The sequence below is a fragment of the Xyrauchen texanus genome, chromosome 42 (assembly GCF_025860055.1).
Source record: "Xyrauchen texanus isolate HMW12.3.18 chromosome 42, RBS_HiC_50CHRs, whole genome shotgun sequence".
NCBI classification, from domain to species: domain Eukaryota; kingdom Metazoa; phylum Chordata; class Actinopteri; order Cypriniformes; family Catostomidae; genus Xyrauchen; species Xyrauchen texanus.
This window is the reverse complement of record NC_068317.1, coordinates 23,948,153-23,973,774: the sequence shown is the minus strand read 5'-3', so window position 1 is coordinate 23,973,774 and position 25,622 is coordinate 23,948,153. Positions and strand designations below refer to the sequence as shown.

The 25,622-nt window shown below is 38.9% G+C and overlaps 1 protein-coding gene across 1 annotated transcript in view; it reads right to left on the bottom strand.

Annotated features, from left to right (window-relative positions):
• LOC127635083 (pinopsin-like) overlaps positions 1 to 22,669 on the bottom strand; it is a 37,595-nt gene extending 14,926 nt beyond the window's left edge. Inside the window, exons 1-2 of the mRNA XM_052114860.1 lie at positions 22,279 to 22,669; positions 18,316 to 18,644 (exon numbers count right to left, since the gene is read on the bottom strand). Coding sequence (XP_051970820.1) covers positions 18,316 to 18,644; positions 22,279 to 22,642 — 693 coding nt within the window. The 5' untranslated portion in view covers positions 22,643 to 22,669. The remainder of the gene's footprint in view (positions 1 to 18,315; positions 18,645 to 22,278) is intronic.
• Positions 22,670 to 25,622: the final 2,953 nt, after the last annotated feature.

The window sequence follows — 25,622 nt, the reverse complement described above, 5'->3', positions numbered from 1 at the left end:
AGCCTAACTAGTTTGTCAAGTTGACAAGTGCCCAAACCCCCCCTGAAAACCAGCAAAACAGACCAGCCTAACAAGCTCGTCAAGTTTACAAGTGTCCAAAACCTTGCAAAAACCAACAAAATAGACCAGCTTATTTAGTTTGACAAGTTGAGAAGTGCTAAAAACTCCTCACAGACCAGCCTAACAGCTTGCCAAGTTGAGAAGTGCTCGAAACCCATCTAAAACCAGCAAAACAGATCAGTCTAACTAGCTCGTCACTTTGACAAGTGCTAAAACCCCTCGAAAACCAGCCAAACAGACCAGCCAAACTTGAAAATTTGAGAAGTGTCCAAAACCTCCTTAAAAACAACAAACAGTTCAATCTAACCAGCTCGTCAAGTTGACAAGTGCCCAAAACCCAAATGACCAGCCTGACTAGCCTGTCAAGGCTGGCAGAGTGTTTGTTTGAGGGAATGGCTCCCAAATAAAAATGATAGCACTTTATGATAGTCTAGGCTCGATGCCTCAATGAAGGTTTAGAATTATCTTGTTGCCAGCTTGGCAGAAATTGATACAACCACAAACCAATTTACTCTTGTCTCTTACAGTCCCTTTAAAAAAGCAACAGTGGGCAAATAAAAGGCCTGTTACACATTTTAGAACTGCATGCAGAGCACGGTGGACCATTTTCTCATTGTTGTAGCACTCTGTTTAACAACTGCCAAGTGCTCTTTTGGCAGGCAAAAGCTGAGAGATGATACTTTAGTTGAACTTTAGTCCCTTAAAGGGACAGTTCACCCAAAAAGGACAATTCTGCCATCATTTCAAACCCATATGACTTTCTTCTGTGGAACAGAAAAGGTGATATTAGGCAAAATGACAACAATTTACTACTTTTATTTCACCTCACATCTCTTTTTGTGTTCCATGTAAGAAAGAAAGTCATATGGGTTAAAACAAAAATGGGGTTGAGTAAATTGTGACAAAATTTTCATTTTTGGGCGAATTATCTCTTTAAATCTGGTGCAGTGGTGGACTAGAGCTCTGGCGTACTCTCTCAGACTGCATCATGGATGTGCAATGAACTCATTGAAGGCTGCTTAACAGTGGTTACCATCCCTAAATCCCCATAAGTGGCAAAGACAAGTCCGGGCTGCGCTTGGACTGGGAACAAAGGGCAGCGGTGTTGGAAAGTGAAAGAGCTGAGAACAGCTTAGCTGAATCTGAAGACATTTTATTCCTCTCACACTTCCTCAGCCTTACAAATTCTGTGTCAGCTTAACTCTCTCTCTCTCTCTCTCTCTCTCTCTCTCTCTCTCTCTCTCTCTCTCTCTCTCTCTCTCTCTCTCTCTCTCACTCTCTAAGGGAATTCAGCCTCCTGAGCAAAGACTCATGTCTACTTTATAAAGCAGACCAGTAGGCTACCACAATACAACCCAAGATACAACCCAATATTTACATTTACATTTATGCATTTGGCAGACATTTTATCCAAAGTGACTTACAGTGCCCTTATTACAGGGACAATCCCCCCGGAGCAACCTGGAGTTAAGTGCCTTGCTCAAGGACACAATGGTGGTGGCTGTGGGGATCGAACCGACAACCTTCTGCAACCACTAGACCACCACCACTCCAATATGTCAATAATGCAGATAACACAGTGAAGAGATTGGTTACTGCTCAACCAATAGATAGAACTTGGTTGTAACCAACCCTTATAAGGATAGTTCACCCATAAAATTTGAATTCTGTCATTATTCACTTACATTCCTCAACTCTTATTGTTCATAAACATACTCATATTGTTCCAAACCTGTATGGCCTTCTTTCTTTCTTTCGTGGGACACATATTAGGCCTAATGGGATATATTAGCAGAATGTTAGCCTCAGTAACCATTTACTTTAGTAGTATCTTTTTTCCATATGAGTAAGTCAGGTAAGTCCAAGAAAGTCAAACAGGTTTGAAACAATATGAGGTTGAATAAATTATGACAGAACCAATTTTGGGTGAACTGTCCCATTAAGAATGTACCTAAGGACCCTTTTATTGCAATTGTCTCTGTTATTCAATAACACCTTTCACACTATAATTCAATTTCGACAGAGAAATAAGCATTGTAGTTGTTAAATGTTTGATTGGTTAACTCTAAAGCATACTTGCACAGGTTGTTCTAGATCATAAGATATGACCTTATGCTGCCATGGAAGCCTGTCTGAAACCAGTTTTCCTAGGAGGTACCTTCATACAACAACACATCGGCCTTCAATTTCAGACACAGCTATGGACTGAACAAGTCTCTTGGTGATCAAGCATTGGGAGGCAGCCCTAGTGGGAGCAAAACACACTGTCACAAATTTAGGCCACATTTCCTCAGAAACACCTCAACAATCATTGACACAAGAGTCATAGCTTGCATCATATCATATATTTTCAATTAGAAAGTAAACACGTCTTGCTGATTGGCTTGTAATTGTGGAACGTAATTGCTGGAGCCCGGCACACACAATCAAATAATTGTACTCATACTGAGAGCTAATTAGGAGCAATAGAGTGGAACATCTGTGGATGAGGCAGTCCTTTTTTCACAAGCAGTCCTTGGTAGTTTTCCAGTGCTGATATATCACGTCCACACAGACACCCTCATTTCCGCCATCCACTTTGAGAAATTTGTCCTTGACAAATTAATACTTAGCAGAATGTCAGTTGAATGATGAGTCGCTAATAGGCTCCCTATGGAGTTGCACCACAGTTTTTTGTCCTTACTTAAGTTATGGTCATATCTAAACTGAGTCCAGTACCTGTGTGCAGAAGCGCACCATGCAGGGGAGCAGAAAATGAAAGGCTGCAAGGTATGAAGGCCTACGGGGGTATAAAGTCCTAGTAGAGATCATCACTAGGGGCCGCAGCCAGCGGTACAGCTGTGGCTGCAATGCCAATTAAGAGCGAGAGCTTGCGGGGGAAACATGGCGACTGTTTGAGATGAAACAAAGAGGTGTGTGGACGAAAAAAAAGCAGTTCATACCCTGCAGGACGTCCACAACTCAGAATTCATTGGCAGATGGAAATTTGAATAAGTCATTTAGATCACTTTTACCTCTTTCACTTTCATTATATGGCAAATTGTGGACAGGATTAAAAATTAATCTTTTGTGCTCCAAGAAAGAAAGTCATATGGGTTTGGAATGACATGAGTGAATAATGACAGAATAGATAGAAAATCTCAAATGAAGCACAAATGGATACAGTGAGTTTGACATGTTTTTAGTGTGAATTTGTGTAGGTGTTCATCTGCGCTCCTTAATCCTCAGTTGAATTTCAGTATTTACACACAACTCATGATGAAACATTATTGTTGGGGAATAGCAATTAAAAGCACTCATTTAAAAGTGCAGGGATGCTAAATAGATTACACAAATAAACTGTGAAATTGAAAAATTAGTGTAAGTAGGACAGAAAAATAAGCTTTGGGAAAATTACAACAATCATGTGCAATACACACATTACAAACACATTCAGTGCGATACCAAAAGCTCCATGAGCCCTAACAACGTTATTACATAAATAAATAAATACTTTTTTAGCATTTCCTCTGCAAGACAAAATAATCACATGAGAAGGGATGAAAAGGTTATAGCAACCTATTCTCAAAGAATCATATTACTATACCTACATTTTTTGCTAAATTCTATTTTACGTGGATCACTGTAGGAAAGTACAAGGGTATGGGTCCCGAAGAGCACACGAGTCGACGTGAGAGCCATAAATGTAACTGAAGCTCCACAAAATGAAGTGTTGTGTTTTTCATATCACATCTACTTATTATTCCACAATCAGTTAAGTTTATGTTTAAATTTAAGGGTAGGGAGGTAGATTTTGTTGATTTAAACTCAATAGAGCTTTCAACTTAAAAATCTCATCTGTTTGGGAGAAAATATGACTCACTTTTTGCACCAAACATTTCACCCAAAAACAAAAATTAATAATTGACTCATCCTCATGCCATTCCAGATGTGTATGACTTTCTTTCTTCTGCTGAACACAAATTAAGAATTTTAGAATAATATCTCAGCTCTGTTGGTCCATTCAATGCAAGTTAATGGTGGCCAGAATTTGGAAGCTCAAAAAAGCACATAATGGCAGCATAAATGTAAGCCATTCGACTCCAGTGGTTAAATCCATGTCTTCTGAAGCAATATGATAGGTATGGGTGAGAAACAGATCAATATTTAAGTCCATTTTACTACAGTATATATGTCCACTTTCATATTCTTCTTTTGTTTTTGGCGATTTGCATTATTTATGCATATCACCACCTAGTGGGTAGAATCTTTTAAATAAAAGATATACCCACACCTATCATATCGATTTTAGTAAATGATGAGATAATTTTCATTATTGTGTCAACTGTTTTACTACCTTTAAATGGTAAATGGTCTGCACTTGTTTAGGGCCTTTTTAACAGTAGCGGTATTCAAAGCAATTTTCACTGCATCTCATTCACCCATTCACACACACACACACACATTCACACACCAATGATGGCAGAGCTGCCACACAAGGCGTTAGCCTGCCATTGGGAGCAACTTGGGGTTCATTGTCTTGCCCAATGATACTTCGGCATGCGGAGTCATTTGGGCTGGGACTCTAACCACCAACCCTGTGATTAGTGGCTGACCCGCTCTACCAACTGAGCCACAGCCACCTTTAAATGTGTCTATATGTTAAAGGATATTTCTATAAACTTTTGGGAGTACACTAGCATATAAATGACTCATAACCATTTATAGACATAAACTAAAAGCCACAAAACTCAAATTGAATGGGTTCTTTAAAAACTATATCTTGGCACCAAAATCTGTTGACATCCCTAGAAATATCAATCTTCTAAAATGTTCTTGGAGAGTCTCAAAAACAAACGATGGCCACTCTGCAACCATCCACAATCTTGCATCATTACAGTGGGTGAATACATGTAAATGGAGGGAGTTACACAAATATTCAAACATCCAGTACATGATGTTGTGGTAACAGGGTGATAATGAGACTCTCCCCTCAGGGTGCAAGAGAGCCCTGCAGTCAGAAAAGGCAAACACAGCGGACTCTAGCTATATGAAGAAGATGCTAATGTGTATGGCAGCTCATGTGGCTGTCAGGGACTGTTTGGTCAGAGAGCAGGCCAGAGGTACCTAGAAGGAACCTCTCAGGTTATATATACATTCACGTATATGTACCAGTTAGATTTTGAATGGGATGTGGCTGTGTGAGCATAGTTGAGACCCCCCCAAAAAATGGTTTGTTTCTGAAGACCACACTATGTTCTCCTAAAAAATAGTCGTCCTTATAAAAATGCCTGTGAGCAATCCGAAGTACATGAGTAAACATGTCAATTCACCAGTGAACCTGAAATTCTGCTGATCAGGTACTGTGTTAAATTTTTTCTTTTAAAGTACTTGATCAATTTCTAACTACCATTAACAAATACCCAGCTTAGAAGATTGTTGAAGCTTTACTAGAAGGAAATTACTATATAGATATACTATAAAGTATATCACTGGTTCCCAGACTTTGGCATCCCCATTTCATTTGTTCTAACACCCCCATCTTATATAAAGTATCTCATCTAAACATGGGCCTATCTGGAGGCACAGTCATCTTTAATAAACAAATGCATATGAAAATGTCACTTTATTTAACAGAAAATAATTAACCACATTTTAATTATGAATAAAAATGGCTATTTTAGTGAGATGGACAGGCCTGCAACGTGCCCCAATTAGAACAAACTATATGCAATCCAATGCAGTCAGATATGAAATTTACATAATTCCCCTTTGTGTGTGTGTGTGTGTGTGTGTGTGTGTGTGTCTCATCAATCCATGCATTATTTTGGCCAATGATGTGGCTTTGTTGTGTAGTCACTGTCAAGTGTCAAACTTATTGCTATATTACATATGCCAAAGTTAATAAATGGCTTATATTGACATAATATTTTAGTTTATAATCTAGGTATTTTAATTAGATTATATACAATTAGATACCGGGCACCTTTTCAAATTTCACTTTCCTTCTTTTAATGTAGATGGTGACAATAGTATACACTGTTTTCATAACGCAAGACCACATATGTGTACCAGACATGAGTAAAATTTATGTTAAAAAATAAAAATAATTTTAACCAAATGTGCATTTACACAGACTTAAGAGAACAAAATGTTTTTTAGTTTGTGCCCTCCCCTACTGTGTCCAAATTACTGAAACTGTAACTTCATGCCAATTATAAAAATAGCTGTAACAGACTATTTGGAATAGTGAAATGAGTGGAACAATAATTTGGTGGTGGAACGGTTGTAATCAGTGTTACTTGTAATACAGAATGGCTTTTTATTTGGCAATAAAACACTTACATACAATATATGACATCAAGTAAATATATGAGATAGTTCTGCCATTACAAATATTTATTTGGGCACCCCTAAAGGACCCTCTATTCACTGTTCTAAATTTTACACATTACAGAGAACAGAGGTGCATAATTGCCTTATTTATTTTAAAATGAGAGAAATGGCAACAGTTTTATAAAAAAGGAAAAACACCCCAATGCACATAACTGATATAATCAAAAGTGATTGTGAAGTATTATTTTTCACCATAACATTAACAATAGTTTAAAGTAAAAGTACATTAATTGTCTTGCTAAACATAACCTTACTTTTGACCGGTAACTATAACATAAATCATAATTTCTACTTTTAAAAACGATTATTATTGTTTATTTATTATTTTTTTTACAATATTTTACCGTAACATTACATGCATTGTCTTGGTAAATAAAACATAATTTTTTGCCTTGGAAGAATGCATTTACAGAGCTATGTGCAAGAGTCAAGCACGAGGAAGTGTTATCTAACTTCAAATAATGATCACGCAGAGGAGACTGCAAGAAAATGAGTTACATTTTGGTCTGTTCTCACCCAAAATAGTTTGGCTTTAGAAAACATGAATTAAACCACATGAGTCACATCTTTATGCTGCCTTTATCTCCTTTTTGTAGCAAGGAAGTTTTAGACCCTACGGACGTGCATTGTATTAATATAAACACATCATACATCTATGAAAAAAATCTTTATTTGTGTTCCACAGGGAAAAAAAAAAGTAGTATGAGTTTGAGATGGCATAAGGGTGAGTAAACAATAAGAAAATGTTAATATTGGGGTGTACTAGTCCTTTAAAACCAAAAGTTGTAATTACAACAAAATTGTTACAATTAATGAGAGGAAAAGGTTTTGAAAACCCTAAAACATTCAGAGAGAGAGAAAAAAAGCAGGAATGCAAAATAGCTGGCAGGAAAAAATACCTCTGTATGTGCACACATAAGTGAGAGAAAAATAAGTAGAGTGAGAGAGCTGATAGTTGAAAGACAGATAGCTGGATTGACAGGTAGAACACTGAGTGAGAAGCATGCGGTAAAGTCAGAATAGACTAAGACAGAGTGTCAGCCAGAGAGGAAACGAGACTGAGAGAGTAAAAAGTATAGGTAAGGAGGATGGTGAGTAGATGAGAATGACAGAAAGCAAAGAAAGAATAAAACTTCATCCTAGAGTCTAGACCAATTTCTTCAGTAAAACAGGCCCTGACGATCCTCTCCTAATTGATTTGGGCCATAACCTGATCTGTCTTTGCCCGCACAAAACAAATACAGTGGACTGGATCATTAAATCTTCTCTTTGACAGGTGGGCTGAACAGTTGTGAGTACAGCTGCTTAAATAGCTCCCGGGAGATTGTGTCTCTCTCTCTGTCCATATCTATCTTTATCCTTCTCACTCTCCCTCTATTCTATAAGGAGCTACGGTTGCTGTTCAGCATGCATAAATCAATGTATTTAAGCAAAACAGTCCAGCAAAATGAGTTAATCACATGCATGTCTGCATTCTATTTCTGGTTCTCAACCCAAACCGAGGATGGGGGTGCGTTCAACAATACAAACACCCCTTCTACTGCTAATCTCATTTACTGTGTGTAATTACATCGCTTTCCTTGTAATTACATCATAATGATATTAAGTGTCCAGTTATTATTAATTGTTGTTATGAATCCAAATCTAACATCCACAGAAAATTCTAGAAGGAAAAACTCTGTGGGGCAGTCTGATGGAGAGTATAAATAGTTGATAAGAATACATGCATTGGAATGATCATAATGATCAAGTAAAAGTATAATTACACAACTCATTTGGTGCAAGCTGTTGTATTTGATTTGTAAAATTCAATATCTCATTAAAAGAGAACATTTATAATAAGCTGATGGGATGTTCATCGAATACTGTATAATAAATCTCAGATGTCCTCTAAATCATCCATGGATTTATTGGAGCTGGTTGGTATTGAACTGGACATTGACTTGAGTGCAATCATTCCTTGAATTGAATTATTTACAAAAGCAAACATTTAATCATTCTCTGACTCTGAAATGGTCAGCAATTGATAATATTAAGTACTGTATGTGTGCATGTTGGCAAAGAATGTACAGCACATACGGTATCAACTTGTGTTTAACACAAGCTGTATTATGTAAGTCATTAGTCTCGCATGTTGAGATGAGATGAACTGGCCCATAGGAATCAGTTACTATTGGAATGCTTAGATTAACTGTAACTATCACCAGATCAACAAGACTCGTTCATTTTAAAAGCTTTTCTTCATCAGCTTCCCTTGATGGATTCAAACAGGTTAAAATATAGCCAAAAAGAAAACATGTCTGTCCAACATCAAGCCAATCGACAACAACGACTGCTCTAAACAGTGCAAGGTGAACAGAGAACAGAGTCATATTGTTTATATTCCAAGTCGCAACTGTGCATCTCCAAGTTTGATCAGATGTATGAGCAAATGAATGTTTCAAATGTCATTGCTTCCGAAAGCTTGTTCGAATGCCACAATGAAAGTTGTGGTGCAGTAACATGCCAAAAATAGAGACGGGCAATTCTAATGAATCCTGTCAAGACAATGTCCTGGTCTTAATTTAAAATTATATTTTGCATACAGAAAAATGAAGCCTGTTTTTAATTCCTTTTCACATTGAGACACTATTTTCATGACAGTTATGCAAATTTTACTCCCGAAGTCTCATTACCACAATGCCAAAAAAATCTAAATAAAATGATGATATTCTCATTACAGCAATGTGAAAAATTATATATTCTTTAAAAAGTAAAGCCTTTACATGTCATAGTACTACTCACTTGTTACTGCTTTTAATTTTTGCAGATTTTAATAAAAAAATATTCAAAGTAAAATATTCTCATTACGGTACTGAGAAATTGGGGATAAAATGCATTTGTGTCCTGAAAATATTTATGGTCCTAAATGTAGACTTTATTTTCTTTATGTAATCCATCCATCCATCCATCCATCCATCCATCCATCCATCCATATACTGTATTGCATTTTGTTTGTGTGTGTGTGCGTGCGTGTATTTATCACTTTGTGGGGACCAAATGTCCCCATAAGGATAATAAAACACAACATTTTGGACGTTGTGGGGACAATTTATCAGTCGCCGTGAGGAAAACAGCTTATAAATCATATTAAAATATGTTTTTTGAAAATGCAAAAATGCAGAAAGTTTTCTGTGAGGGTCAGGTTTAGGGGTAGGGTTAGGGGATAGAATATAAAGTTTGTGCAGAATAAAAACCATTATGTCTATGTGTGTGTGTGTGTTGTTTTAGAGTTAAATATGACCAGGACATTCTCTTAGCTTTTTTCATGAGAATAACCTAGTTCCATCCGTCCTGTAAACAATTCTGGGTAAACAATTTGAGAGCAGAAAATTGGTGCTTCCGTTCATGATTGTCTTCCATTTGCAGAGTATGACAATTAGCTCATTTGGAGTAAATTTCTTTTCTATCTGGACACTTAGCCTGGAATATCAACTTCCTAAACTGAAGTGAACTGAAAGCTTCAATGCATCTGCAAAGTGGCAGAAAAGCTGTCAAACACATAATTAAGAGGGATTGCATTGTTCTAATTAGGTTGTTAGCAGTCAGGCTCAATTAAAAAACAGAGAGTGCAGCTAGCACGATACCCAATAAAGCCACTCAGCTAAATCAAGTCAGCTTGAAAAGTTGTACACATTTTGCGACGCAAGCGGCAAAAAAAAAAAAAACACTATTACACAAAAATGCTATTTTGCCATAATTATTAGTGTACAAATTTGTTCCTAGAAAAAGAGGTCAAAAATGTTCAGAGAACTTTGAAGAGTGACATGCAGCAGATTTCGGTCTACTCGATCAGTTTCTGCACAAACAAGCATTTTGGTTTCAAAGAATAGCCCGAAAATGAGCATGGCAAATCCAATGCAAACCATTGGGCTTTATCCTTTGCTCTGTCTCACTCTGTTATCACGGCATACTCTGTTCCACCCACTGTGTGAGTTTACAGAAAGAGACAGGCCGTGTAAATGAAGCTGTTCTTAGGGAAGGCAGTCAACCACCCCCACTGGGTGACATTTTGGAAGGGATTGTAAATGGCTGACCGGAGCGACAGGAGGTGGGAGGGTAACTGTGGCTTTATGGGCTGTGGGTATGAAACTCTGTCACGTCTTCACTTAAACTTATATAACTGTGTGACACCCTCTGGGAGACACAGGGACAAAGCATACAGGTCTTCTTAGTTGCCATTCAGACGTCACAGTTTTTCAAAGGTAGAGTGTACCAAAGCAACCCTCTCTTTTTAATGTGAAATCGAGCAGTGGTGTGTGGTCTTATTGATCACAAACGTGTACATTTACATTTATGCATTTGCAGATGCTTTTATCCAAAGCGATTTAAAGAGCCCTTATTACGGGGACAATCCCCCGGAGCAACCTGGAGTTAAGTGCCTTGCTCAAGGACACAATTTCGGTGGCTGTGTGGATCGAACCGACAACTTTCTGCTTAACAGTTTATTGCTTTAGCCCACTACACCACCACCACTCCTACATGACCACTCCTACCAAACATGTATTAATATGCAATTATGCAATTAACCAGAGCCTTCATCTTTATCAAACTAAAAATAGAGTTATAGTTTAAAACAACATCACATGGCATTTTATAGTTCCTTCTGGGACTTAGCAGATTACAGGGGGAATATCATATCAGGCACCCGTCCTGTTGGACTCTACAGTATCAAACAGACATGGAGTCGCATCTCATATAACAGTATACAGGGTGTTAATTGTTCTTACAGACTCAAAGCTTCTCATTATTCCATCTTGTTGTTCGATACCAGCAGAAAGGAGCTAAAATCACTCATATATAGTGGCAACAGCTCTCTAGTCATCTGATCTCATAATACGATTGCCCTATAATTGCTTTGATTTAAATGACATCCAAACAAATTGAAGTCAGTGGATTAGGAAAAATACCTTTGATCAAATTGAACGGTTTTATTACTGTGGAGATAAGGGCATGGCCGAGCAACGTCTATGGAGAGCGAGGCCGGTAGAGGAAGTGTAGAACAGCTGTTTTGTGTTGCAGTGAGAGCTGGAGAGAGATATAAGGGCAGTCCAGACCGCCGGAGGGGAGAAAGAAAGCCGAGCTTGAAGCTGTGCATGTGTACGCTGAAAAGTGTTGTTAATAAAGAATTATGTGGACCGCTCACCTGGTCCCTGCTTCCACCTTCCCAACTGAACAAGAGATCTTTCACAGTGGTGCTGAAAGGAGGAAGAAATGCCGTCATGGAGTCTTCACTAATGGCCGAACTGATTAAGATCCTCCAACGGGTTGGCTGCAGTCCAGAACAACATCAGTAACACTTCCTCTTGCTGATGTTTGGCGAGCAGAGCTGCCCGTTTGCATTCGCCCAACAGCTCCGTGACACCTGCCAAAGGTGGCTGCTGGCTGAAGAACATGATGCAGAGGAAGTGCTTGATCTGGTTGTACAATTCATCCCCCGGCTACCGAAAGGAATGGTGGAGTGGATCCAGTGCCACCAACCGGTGTTGCTGGATGAGGCGGTCCAGCTGGCTGAGGACCATATGATGGAGTATTCTTCTCTTTCTCTCTCTTTCCCCATCCCCTTCCCCTTCCCCATGTCCTCTTCCTATTTCTCAGAAATGGGGAATTATGACCCCAAAAACCGGTTCCCCATCTCTCTCCACTCTCCCTCACAGGCTGGTGAATCTGATGCCATGGGTGTGGGTGTGATGTCTGGGCTGGTATGCTGGAGCTGCAGGGAACCTGGCACTTCCAGGACCAAAGTCCCACCATGGAGGTGGAGATGTTGGTCCAGATCCCCAATGCTCCACAGTCCAGCCCAGACATCACCATAAGCGTATCAGATACCTGTGAGTAATAAGGGGGGTACTTATGAAGCCTCTTGGATTCAGGTTGTAACCAAACCTCCATTCACCAAGGTCAATCCAAGGCACTGGATATAGGCTGGCGGGTAAAGGTAAGGTGTGTGTATGGGGATTTTCTAAATTAGACTTTGGTGACGGTCATCATTCAATTTCAGGGACAAAAGATAGTGTCAAGGCTGCGGTTAGTCCCGGCCTTCTATGTCAGCTCAACGTCAGGAGGATGCAAGGGAAGGGGAAGTCTCAGTTTCCTAAGCCCTTAGAGGATTCCCTTCAGGGGATTTCGCTCTGGACCAGATGTGAGACGAAACCCTTAGGCATGCCTTCGACCAGGTTAAAGGGATTGATGGTCAACGTCTCCAGCTCATACCCCTACTTTGCAATTATCAAGGATCAGTAGTATCGAGTGACACAGGACACAAGATAAAGGAGGATACAACCCAATTGTTAATACCACAGAGCCGTAAATTGGGAAGGACCTTCAAAAGTAAAAACGAAATTCAATAAGTTCTTGACCTGAGGGCAAAACTCCACACACTGGGGCAACTAACACAAGAGAATTTGCTCCAGGCTCAAGAACGTCAAAGCCGGCCATATAATAGGTGTAATCAACTATGGGAATTTACACCGGGTCCTTGTATTGCTTGTAAAGTCATTGTATTGCTCCCTACATCAAGCTCTAAATTACTCTCCAAGTGGCAAGGGCACTTTGAGGTCACACGGCGAGTTGGGGAAATCGAGGTGAAATGAACAGATAGAGGCGGAGTTTGTCAGATTTACCACCATCACCTCCTAAAACCATGGAGAGAGGTGGTTCTTGTGACTTGTGCGATAGTGGTTCCGGAGATGGAGGAGCTCGGGCTGGAGGTAAACGTAAACGCCACCGATCAAGTCACCCTGCCCGATCGAGTCACCCTAACTGCAGGTGAGACACTTCCTGAGGCTGGCTGGCTATTCTCGTAGGTTTGTGCCTAACTATTTGACTGTCACCAGCCCGCTGACTGATCTATCTAAAAGGGGGAACCAGATCCGGTTCTGTAGATGGAGCTGTGTCAGCAGGCATTCACGCAGGTGAAAGCTGCACTTTTCGGCGGAATGTTATTGCACTCTTCTGACTTCTCTCACACTTTTATCTTGCAGACAGACATGGCGGACAGGGGTTGGGAGAGGTACTTTCCCAAATGGTGGAGGGGGAGGAGCACCCCATTCTGTACAGAATTTGGAAGCTCTCGCTGAGGGAGACTAGGTACAGCACAATTGAGGAGAGTTTGACCATCTAGTGGGCAGTCCTCACCCTATGGTACTATCTGTTGGGGTGTGCTTTCACCCTCTGTTCAGACCATGCCATGCTTCAGTAGCTCCATCGCATGAAGGATGCCAATGCAGGGATCACCATTTGGTATCTAACTCTCTAGCCTTTTAAGTTCAAGGTGGTCCATATGCCGAGAGAATAGATGGCCGTTGCGGATTTCCTCTCCATAAATTTTGGGGACTAGGTGACAGGGCGGATGGCTTTCCGGCCTGTGTCGGACGATGGGGGTATGTGGAGATGGGGGAGTGGCCGAGCGACATCTGTGGAGAGTGAAGCCGGGAGAGGAAAAGCAGTAAGGACTGACACCTGTGGGACATTCTCTCTTACAGCTGTTTTGTTTTGCAGTGAGAGCTGGAGAGGAAAATATGAGCAGTCCAGACCCCCGAAGGCGAGAGAGAGAGTGTGTGTTGTGCTGAAAAGAAAAATATGTGTGTTTATGCAGAAAAGTGTTGTTAATAAATAATTACGTGGACTGTTCATCTGGCCCCTGCTTCCTCCTTCCCAATCAAGCAAAAGATCTTTCACAATTACCTTCAGGATGACATTATGCTAATGAATTTGTGTGAGGCATCAATGCATATTCTCGAAATAGGCTTATGAATCTATCAGTTCTTATTGAAATAGAGTACAGCCAGTAAATACAGTCTGAACCAATGAAAACAGCTCTTAATGGGACAGTTCACTCAAAAATGAAAATCCTGTCATATTCTCACCCGTGTGTTTTTCCAAAGCTGTATGGGCTTCTTCTATCCATTGAAACAAAAAAGGAGATGTTAGACAGAAAAGTCCAGAAAAACTTAATTTGCCATTCACTTTCAATGCATCTATTTTTCAGTAAAAGTAAATGGTGACAGAGGCTGTTATTTACAAATATTCTGCCTAACATCTTGTTTTGCATTCACAAAAGATTTAAAATCTTACAGGTTTTAAATGGCATAAGGGTGAGAAAACGACAAAAGAATTTTCAGTTATGTTTCAGTTTTATTTCTGGTGTTGAATTTTTCTATTAAGAAAGGATGTTTGGGTCATAGCTGGTCATATCGAAGGACTTGTCCCTTTTATGTTCCTTCATTGTCATGAACATCTTGTAAGTCACTAGCAGAGAGTATTTAGCCACCTTACAGGTAAAAATCACCTTTTAGATACGGTCATTGCCTGTTAATATAAGAATGCACATGTGCGTTAAATGGACCAACCTGAAAATTTTTTTTAATTAAAATCTTTGATCTGAGCTAAAGAAGCACAATTTATGTTACCATTCTTGTTACATTTTTACTGCTGATTTAAAAAAATATATTTGATCATAATCTTTACAACTGTTTTGGAGATTCAAGTAGATAGGAGCTATATTTGCATGCTGCTTTTATTCATAGAAAATAGCTGCCAGGGAGTGTTCCAAAAGATGGTGGCCGAGTGGACTGACTTGCCTTGAGGGACTTGCTAGCAGAAACTATAGCCCTGAGACAGAGCACTTGTATTGAAATGAATGGGAGAAATTGGAACACCCAATATGGTGGATGTAGAAACGGAAGTCCCTCCTTATAGGTAAACGAGCCAATCACTTTTTAGATACAGACATCGCCTGTCAGTCAACTCTAAAATGGGCAAGTGCATTAGCTTGACAAGCTGGATAATTAGTGTTTTTAAGCATGGCTGAGGGAAAGAAGCACAATTTATGATACCATTCTTGTTACATTTTACTGTTGATTTGAAATATGTTATTTGATTGTAATCTTGACCAACAGTTTTGGAAATTATGGTCTTTCCCCATTCAAGTAGATAGGAGCTGTACTGTCATTCTACTTGTATTCATTCAAAATAGCTGCCCGGGAGTGTTCCAAAGATGGCTGCAGAGTGGACTGACTTGCTTTGAAAAGTAATTTGCCTGCTAGTCAGTTGCAGGTGGTATTAAGGGGAGGAGCATTTTCATTTTATAGAGTTTCAAATTGGACAAAAATCCAACAAATACTTAACCCAGAGTTGTAGGTAATTAACAGCATAAGCTTATTGTTAATTAAATGTCTGCATACACATGTGAGTGAGTGCATGTATTCCTTGTCAACTTGAGCCTTGTTTTTTTAAGGCCAAAATATACTTCGGGTGTGTGCGTTGCGGAATGCTCCACACACAGTATGTGTGACGCAAATTGCGTCATTGGCACAGCTACAAGTCTACAAGCCACCTAGATTTTCTTTATTCATTCATGCAGTCCTTAGCTGTGCGCGTCGTCTGCGCATGCGCTGGCCACTGACCATATTAAAAGAGTGTCACAACGCGGTCGACCAGGCATGAGGCAATCCAGAACATGCAAAAACGAAGTATACCTGGGCTTTAGATAGAGTCACAAATGTCACACAGAGCTTTATCTTCAATCCTAAAGCCTTGGTGTGTGCATAAATGTAATCATTTACCTAATCTCTAGGTAACAAGGTCATAAGCCCAGTGATGGATCTCACTGGTTCTTGCAGTTCCTTCCCTTCACCCTTGTGAAGAGTTGTAACTCTTTAATTAATTGGAAATTATTTCCACTCAGGATCTTGCAGGCCTCCTTTTGTTCATGCCTCTATCAAGAGAAGCCCATGATCAAGGTTATCAGGCATGCAGAAGAATCTGTCTGACACCACTGAGTTTAGATCACACCACTGATGTCTATGGCTTATCATAAGTCTTGTCTTGACCTGCATACTAGAATACAACATGTACAGTATAATCACAGCTCCACACACATTTTACTGGAATTAGTCATTATTCTGAAGTTGACCTTGCTTGGCAGTTCTTTTGCTGAATGTGAATTTATTCAGCCTTTTTTGTTGTCTCAGGAAGAATATGGTAAAAGAGCTTTGTGGATTGTGTGGTCCACATATGTTTTTGTTGTACACAAGGCATACATGCACACACTCACATGTGCATGCAGACATTTAATATGGTCACATAGCTGACTCTTAAATAAGCTTATGCTGTTAATTACCTAACTATGTGACACCCACCAGTCGCAAGGTGCAGATCGCATTGTACATGAATCTATAGATGACCTATAGACCAAAATGAGATTCAGAAGGGCTTTCACACAAACAGCAATGGCATTTCAGAACATTTATGGAGAAACTTCTCATGTTAATGCAATGACAGCTGGTGATAAATGATGTGAATAGGAAGAAGTTCACTCTCTGTTCACTCATCAAAAGCATCAATGGCCTCATTTAGGAAGGTCAAATTGGAATGTGTATAAAGATGCAATTTAAATCAACATGAATTTAGCTCTCCTAAGCAGCGCCAGTCTATGAAAAGTGCTGAAACATCTCTTCTAAACATTGTCCTCTACTAAGAAGCAGAGAAGGTTTTCAGTCATTGTTGCTTTCCGAAGTTATTCAGGTGCAAATCAAAGCGCTCTGTTGTGTCACTGCATTTGATTTGAGCATTCATGGCCCCTGTTAGCTAAACCAGGGGGAGGGGTGAGAAGAAAGGAATTGTGGGAGCTTTGAAAGTGTTTGCATTTGGTTTACTTCAGAAAATTGGGCCACTCATGGGACATCAAATAAAAATGATTGCTCAATTGAAAATGTTGTTTTCTTCCCATCTCCATGCAAATTCTGACACGATTTTCTTCGTACGCAACATAAGACTGTGCTTAATTTGCATTCAAAATGGCTCACGCAAAACGTTGAAAAAAAATCGGCAATTGTTGGTGACTGCCGATGTTGATCTTTGGACAACAGAGAACACCTCCTGGTGAGTGGTTGTAAAGGAAGTAAACTTGTTTCTTAAGTGGAAATGATAGAGGAACAAAGAACGACTACAAAGCAAATGATTCAAACTGTTTCTTATTAGTGCAACATGTCGAGAAAACTACTTAGGAGTTTTAGCAATTAAAGGAATAGTTTGCACATAAATCGTTTCTGTCATCATTTACTAAACTCATCACCTTTCTATTTCATTGCATCTTTTTTTCCACACAATGAAAGTGAATGGTGACTGAGGCTAACATTCTGGCTAAACAACACTCATTACAATTATAATTCTTAATAATACAACATCGTAATCACAAGATATCGTATGACTTGCCTCGTATGAAAACGTTCAACTTTATTCACATACAAACACCAACCAATCAACAAACACAATTTAAAATGTATAATTTTTCCATACTACATAACAGTAGAAGTCATATGTTTTCTTTGAGCCAATTCGTACGATTTCTTATGATTTTGTAATTTAGTACTACTCTTACAATTTGACTTGATATCGATGATTTTTATAATCATGCTAATTAAAATATAGGAAAGGTTAGAAGTAGAGCAATATGTAAAGTGTCACAAAACCAGTGTTTACACTGTTTGGGGGACACATTAAACTAGGATAGAAAAAAAGTATTTAAACATTGGAAAAATACACACTTCACCTAAAAAAATAGAACAAATATTACATCACCAGATTAAGTTTCAGTCACTGAACACTGCCGTGTTTACTTAAAGAGGAGAAAAACACAATTAATTATTGAATTAATCCCTTAACGCCAACAAGCTGCCTTGCTAAATTTACCATGCATCATTTACAACCTGCAATTAATGATACATATAAGCTAAATCAGTATGAGTAGCTAAATTCATAATTGAGGCATTATGATCTTTATATTAGCCTATATTGTAAGCTCTTAAATCAATAACTATAAAATAGTTTGCCACCTACCTGTGTGATAGCCTGAAGGACCTTGCCATAGCTGTAGACAATCACAATGAAGGGAAGAATAAGGCAGAATAAAAAGAGACAGACGATGTAAGACACGTTGTTGGCTGTCTTGGCAGCCCAGTTGACACTGCAGGTGGTGCCAGGACCCTCAGGACCATAGCGGCTCCATCCAAACAGTGGAGGAAGAGTCCAAACCACGGAATACATCCAGGAGAAGGCAATACCCATGGCCACCTTTCTGTAATTAGTAGAGTCGGCCTGCGTGGCCCCCATCATAGTGCAGTAGCGCTCGTAGGAGAGCACTGCCAGGGAGATAAGAGACACAATGCCTGTACAAACAAAAGAATGAGAAACAGACCATACAAGACTGTAACTCTAAGTGTTATGAGTAAAAGCTGCAGTGCAGACCTGAACTGCTTACAGGCCCTCATTGCCAGCGAGGGTTTGTTTACAAAAAGGAGCACCAGGGCCATGTCGTTTACAGTGTTTTTGTGTGGACTGCAGACTTACATCAGTATTCGACAGGTACCTAATGCTGTATCTGGTGTGGGACATCACTGTCACATTGTGCTTTCCACTCAATCGTTCTATGTTGCAGTCAATTGTGCCAGATAAACTCAGAGGAATCTAAAAATACCTTAAATTTACAGCAGCTATAAATTCATTGAATACTGTGAAGTGCAGGTGTACGGACTCATGTAAGATGTGTCTGACTGCAAGTTGTTCTTAATTGATTAGGCACAGTGGGCCATATATAATATGAGGAGGCCAAACAATGTATTGTGTAATGATATAGAGCCCCAAAGGGGAGTTTGGGTAAGGTCTAAAGTGAAATAGTACTATTGTGTAATTGAGTTTATTCTACTTAATTACAGAAAGTAGAAATGTGTTGTCTTGCTGTTGAGAGAGATGAATGTTTTGTATGAGAGGGATACTGGTTGTGATTTTGGTCTAAAGCATGGATGAACTACACCAAATGGTCCACTAAAGAGTAAATAATAACTAAAACACTCACACACTTCTTATTAATATGTGTCTCACTTTAAAGCTGATTTTCATAGGCATATTTTTTTTAGGGCATTCTAACCATGTATAAACATCCGGTGTCATCCTTTTATATATGATAAATTCAATCATCTGAGCAATTAGGATGTTACCAAACACTCTTGACACACTATTAAAATAGTATAAATGTAAGTGCAGTGTAGTTCTAGCAGGAAGACTAGCAGCTGTACATCGCCGCACCATTAGCTGGGTTATTCCTAGCCAATCACATGCAAGCCATTGTTTTATAAGTCTGTTCACAATCTATCACATTGCATTTCAGTGTGCTAACACGGCAACCTCCACCACCCCACCACCAGTTGAGTCCACCAGAGGACCACCAGATGCCCCGTCTACGCCAAAGAGAGACATTAATTTTCTGTTTAATATTCATCAAATAAATGTCATCTTAAATCTCACTTAAGTCTGCGAGATTATGCCTGCTATAAGCATACTGATACAAAAATATATAGACCTTCGCTTAGCCCGTATTCAGTGTGATGGATCAGCTCGTTTCTGAGAGGACATCATGTCAATCCATGGTTCAGTGCCATACAAAGCGAGTTATATCATCCTCCACTGTTAATACGTGAGCGATACTTGCTTTTGATGCGAGTAAGTGGGTATGGAAAACGTGGCTTCTCTCTGTGGTTTATCTCATCATTGCTTGTTTTTGGTATGTCAACCTTGACTCTTTATGGCAGAAAAAGTAAACCGGCTTATCTTTTAATGTTGAGTGGTTGGTTTGGATGGAAGAGTCTTATAAGTTTCACAAGTTTTACACTGTCATTTAAAAGCAACTCGGAACATAGTACAACACACTGTGGTTGTGATTTGTTAGTTAGTTTGAGGCACATTAATCCATATTTGATGTACTGTTCATCATACATTTCATCCAGTCTTTTGTCTTCACATGTACTTATATGCCTACTTCAACACTGTTCAAGAATAAATCAGTGTTTATGAACGAATCATTTAAATGAATGAATCGCTCTCATTCAGTTCCATTGTTATGTTGTGAACGAATCACGTTTAATGAATTAAAACTGAATCAGCATCAACTCTGATAACATATGCCTATTTTATGTGATAATATGTAGAACTCGGCCTATAATGAAACGTTAGGAAATATATCACTTTACAAAGATGAACTCATTCTAGAGGCATTTTTTCATCCACATTTTGTATTTTGGGGCTATTTTTGACCCTCTCGTGGCAATTTTCACCAACCTGAACCTAAGACCATAACACTCAAAAAAGATCCCCCAAATAGCCAAATTAATCATAAAAAAGCAGCATAAGCCTTTCACTTAAAATGTATATGGTTTTCAGAGACCTATTATAAGCATACATATTTCATAAAATATATAATGCCATTTAGTTCATTATATTTATTAATTATAAAAATATAATTAAAAAAAATATTACAGTACAGTAAAATCTCTATTTGTCATGTCTTTATGTCCAGTAGCATTGTTTTACAAGTATCTTAGCACTTGGAGCAATTAGACATTGCCTTAGAAATGTTCTCATTGTGAATAAGAGAAAAGGTTTATTATATATGCTGATTATGCATGATGGTTCCTGATCACTGCTAATCAAGAAAGTGAGTAATGAGCCTCTTCAAAGCAATGAGTGGCATCTGGTTGAGTGAAACCAATCACAGAGCTTTTCTCCATAAATGCACATTTATTTAGGAAGTTCTAAGTTAACCCATAACTGTATTGAACAAGTGGTGATTAATTCACAGTTTTTAAACAGAGGTCTCTGCCAGGTCATTGAGGTTTTGAAAATGTCAGTGCATTGACAACTTATTCTGTGTGTTTATGTGTAATTTACATTCCTTGATAACCAACTAGACTGTATAATATTTTAAGAGTATTATATCAAGAGTTCATTGAAATGCAATGACGTTAAACTCTTGTTATAAGGGCTGCTAAAAGTGAGAACTGTTGATTAACAACAACACCACTTTTCTACTTAGTGGAAATACAATACCCACTTTTTACACGGTCTCTATTGCACAGTCTGTGCTACGGGTCAAGTACAGGACAGCATGCATCTTATTTCCCCTAAAGCTGCTCTTCGTTTTATAACAGGTCGATTGCAAAACTGCAATCAAGGGAACAATACCCCTCTGCCCTGGTGTGAGAGACTTCAGGGTCTTTTCAATAAGCAATTTCTTTCCATGCTGAAGTCCTTTGAGCATTATTTTGTGCTTATTGGCATATTTATCCAATTAGTAGTCTAATTTTTAGTAATTGTAATATATTCTTGTTAAAACCCTTACAGAAAAGTGTTGTGGTGGTATCAGCGTACGTTGATGGTTTCAGATAGTAAAACTGTCGTATATTGAGTGATTACAATATTCCAGTATCATGGTATTTACATGGCACTCCAAGGTACTGTAATACAAATAATATAATTTTCCATGAAACAAGTTTGAAAGACATGCTAATACCGTGGTACTTTTTTTTTGTTCCATAAATTGGAACACACACGCCCAGTGTTATAATAACTGCAATTGGTTTAATCTGTCATCAAGGGAACAGCCATTTTAAACTGATTATAATCTATGGACAGGGGAGAGTTTCTGTTATGGGTAAACATGCAGGTTGGATTCTATGATTTCTGAGGCTTACGGTTTAAAATACATTGCAAGTGCAATGCACTACAATACATTCCTCTGCGTAATGGGGAGATACCTACTTATGTCATTACAGAGGGTAACTGAATAATCTGAATAGTGTTAGGCATAAATGCCATAATAGAATAGTTGCAATTCAATTCAAACCACAATGCAGTGAAATATCTTCGGTCCTCCTAGCGCTCGCGTATGATTAAAAAGTACCAAACTAAGTCAGATGCATGCGAAATCTGCTTTACGAGTTTACTGACAACCGTTACATCTAAACTCACCCAGGCATGAATTGACGAAGCCATACCACACGCATCCCGCGCGTCCGATGAGCCAGCGTCCCTGCGTGCTGGCGGCGAAGCTGAAAGGAGTGCCGACGACGCACACCAGCAGATCACTCACCGAGATGCTCACCAGAAGACAGTTTATTGGCGAGCGCAGCACTTTGTAGCGAAAGAACAGGATCAGGACCAGCGTGTTATTGAGAAACCCGAAAGTTCCGATGAATCCGAGGCACACCGCGACCACCAAGTGTCCCGTTGGGCTCAGAGTGTGCGCTGAATGATTTAGATCCAAGTGCTCGCTGGTTCCGTCACCTCCTCCGGCGCACCATGCGCAACTCCGACTCACGTTGGATTCGATCATTGCGCCATTAATTATGGCTTCTGTAATGGATTTACTCACTTTCTTGTGATTTAAAAACAACAGTCTGTGCTTTGCAAAGTCTGTGTGGGTGTGTTGTAATACGTCAAGTTAGGAGAGTTTTCTAACCCATTATGTCAGTTGGAAAGTGCTACGCGTTAAACTGGAATTATAATGCCCGGAGTTCACCAGATGCTGAATGAATAAGTCAGTTTATTGCCCAATATATGCTTGATAGTGGTTTCAAGATGTGGTCAAGCCAATTACGCCCCTCCTCGGGATGATTGGGAGTTTTTATTACCCCCCGCCTAGCTGACGTCTGTGTCTCAAGCCAGGAGCGAATATCTTTATATGCCACTTGGAATTGCACTCTTTAAGATCTCTTTAATTGGTAACCTTCACCAGGCTTCCTTTTATTCACAAAATTATATTTATTGTCATACTGAGCTATTATGGCCACGATAAGGGTTAAAATCCGTATATGTCTGGGCATCTTCTGGATTCAACAAACCATGGAAATAAATGAGCAAATTTGATACAATATTAGACAGCAGCAGGTGAACTAATGAACAGATACTGTGAGGTCAAAGGCCAAGAATGCTGACTGCTCACACTATGAGTTTCATATCTAAAGCACAGCAAACACTGGATTCATAATCTACACATTCCTGTAGCTTTTCAACTTTTATTTCAACAGTGGACAGGACATTAACATCACTTTCTGAAGTGTGTCCTGCAGTCATACACTCTAACAATGATTTGTTGGGTTACCTAAAAATGAGCTTGATGTTAAAACTTTATATACATTTGAAGTCAGAAGTTTAAATACATTTAGGTTGAAGTCATTAAAACTAATTTTAACCACTCCACAGATTTAATATTAGCAAACTATAGTTTTGGCAAGTTGTTTAGGACCTCTACTTTATGCATAGCTCGTGTAAATTGTTTACAGACAGATTTTTTTCGCTTTTAATGGACTATATCACAATTCCAGTGGGTCAGAAATTTACATACACTAAGTTAACGGTGCCTTTATGCAGCTTGGAAAATTCCAGAAAATTATGTCAAGCCTTTAGACAAATAGCCAACTAACATCTGATAGGAAGTGTACTGAATTGGAGGTGAACCTATGGATGTATTTTAGGCCTACCTTCAAACTCAGTTCCTCTTGCTTGATATCATGGGAAAATCAAAAGAAATCAGTCAAGAACTCAGAAAAATTTTTTGGACCTCCACAAGTCTCGTTCATCATTGGGAGCAATTTCCAAAGGTCTGAAGGTACCATGTTCATCTGTACAAACTATAGTAGGCAAGTATAAACACCATGGGACCACACAGTCATCATACTTCCTGTGTGATCATGTTGGAAATAAAATGTCTAAAAAATGGTTAAAACAGGACATATACTTGCCCATCACAAACTCCAATGGATGATTTCCCTCTTAAGCATCTAGTTTTGTCATGTTAAGTGCATACTTTTTATTTCAACAGCCCAAATGTAGAACGTTTGATTTTGCCAGCCCAAAGTCCCAGTATTTAAAGGAAAGTCAGTTTCTGTCCACTGCCCACATTTTTAGCAGCCTTAATCCAATCTTCCCTCTTCAATTTTTGAGAGATGTTGAAGGAAAGGAACTTGAAAATCCAGTTTATCACCAACCTTGAGAAGACAAAGGTCAGTGTCACAGACTAAGCGTCCCTTCTTTATCAAGTGTTTCAGCATGCTCCCACATCCCATGGGCTCTTGTGACAAACTGCATCTCCCATCATTGTATGTGTGAATAGTGACTGTCGCAACACATTTCCATCAATGCTGCCTTATGTCTCAAGATGGTCTTATCCCATAGTCCCATGGAGAATCGTGACATGGTTATGAAGTACACAAAAAATGTCCCTTTGCATGCCTGGATTCAGAATAATAGGGCAGAAAAATGCTGAGGCAAATCACCTTTCAAGGCACATCAATGAGAAATGGAAGATGGATATCAGATGAGCAGATTATCTGTAAGGAATAAAACAGAAGTCGATGGGACTTATTATAATTGGCTAAGGGTTTTGACTAGATATCCTGCTAAATATAATTCAACACCAACAGTGGCTTATTCATGGTTATACAGCAGCCAAAAAACAATAACGTTGAAGTGAAGACAGTGAAGGCAAACAAGCCCTGTAAACCATAGGTGTAGATTTAGGCAGGGATGATAGAGACAGGGAGCAGAAAATATTAGGCACGTGTCTAGTATGTGTGTGTTTCTATGACAACATAGGCATGTGTGAGAGAGTTGAGCAAGCTGCTTGTCAAAATGAGTCTGTCTAAGTCAGTGCAAGGACATTTGCATTTTCAGCAACTATTTTTTATATTTTCTGCACACAATGTATAGCATACATTTAGCCAAGTGATGTTTCATTTTGCACATTGGAGAAGAACACTGGGATAGATAGGAAAAGCATGTTTTATCTATAAAATTTGAAAAATAAAATTAGACCTTCATGATCAAAATAGTTCTTAAATCTAATATTTAATGTGGTGGGGCAGAGGAATGGAAAATTTGACTTATTAAATGAGGAAAAATTGTGCCTATAGACATTACTCTTTCTTGCATTGTTACTATCAACATTTTGAATAATGTCCTTCTTGCAATATGTCCCTGCCAATTTTCAAACCAAATCTACACCCTTGCTGTAAACAAACAAATGAACACAGTTTTGAAACAGTCAGTAGACTATATAGGCCTACTGTAGAGCGTTTGGTTTACCTATGTATGGGCTGTGTGTATAGATGCCAATCTACCTGCTATGACTAGCATTTACAAAGTACAGCTCTGTAAAACACACTGATATCAAGAGATGCAATGCCTTTGCTTCATTGGGAAGGCTTAAGCAGTGGCACCTGCAGCTATGTATCTGTACGCACAGTGCATACCATGAGCGTCTGACCTAACAAATATTTATTTATTTTTATTGGGAATATTTCAGTAATTATTGT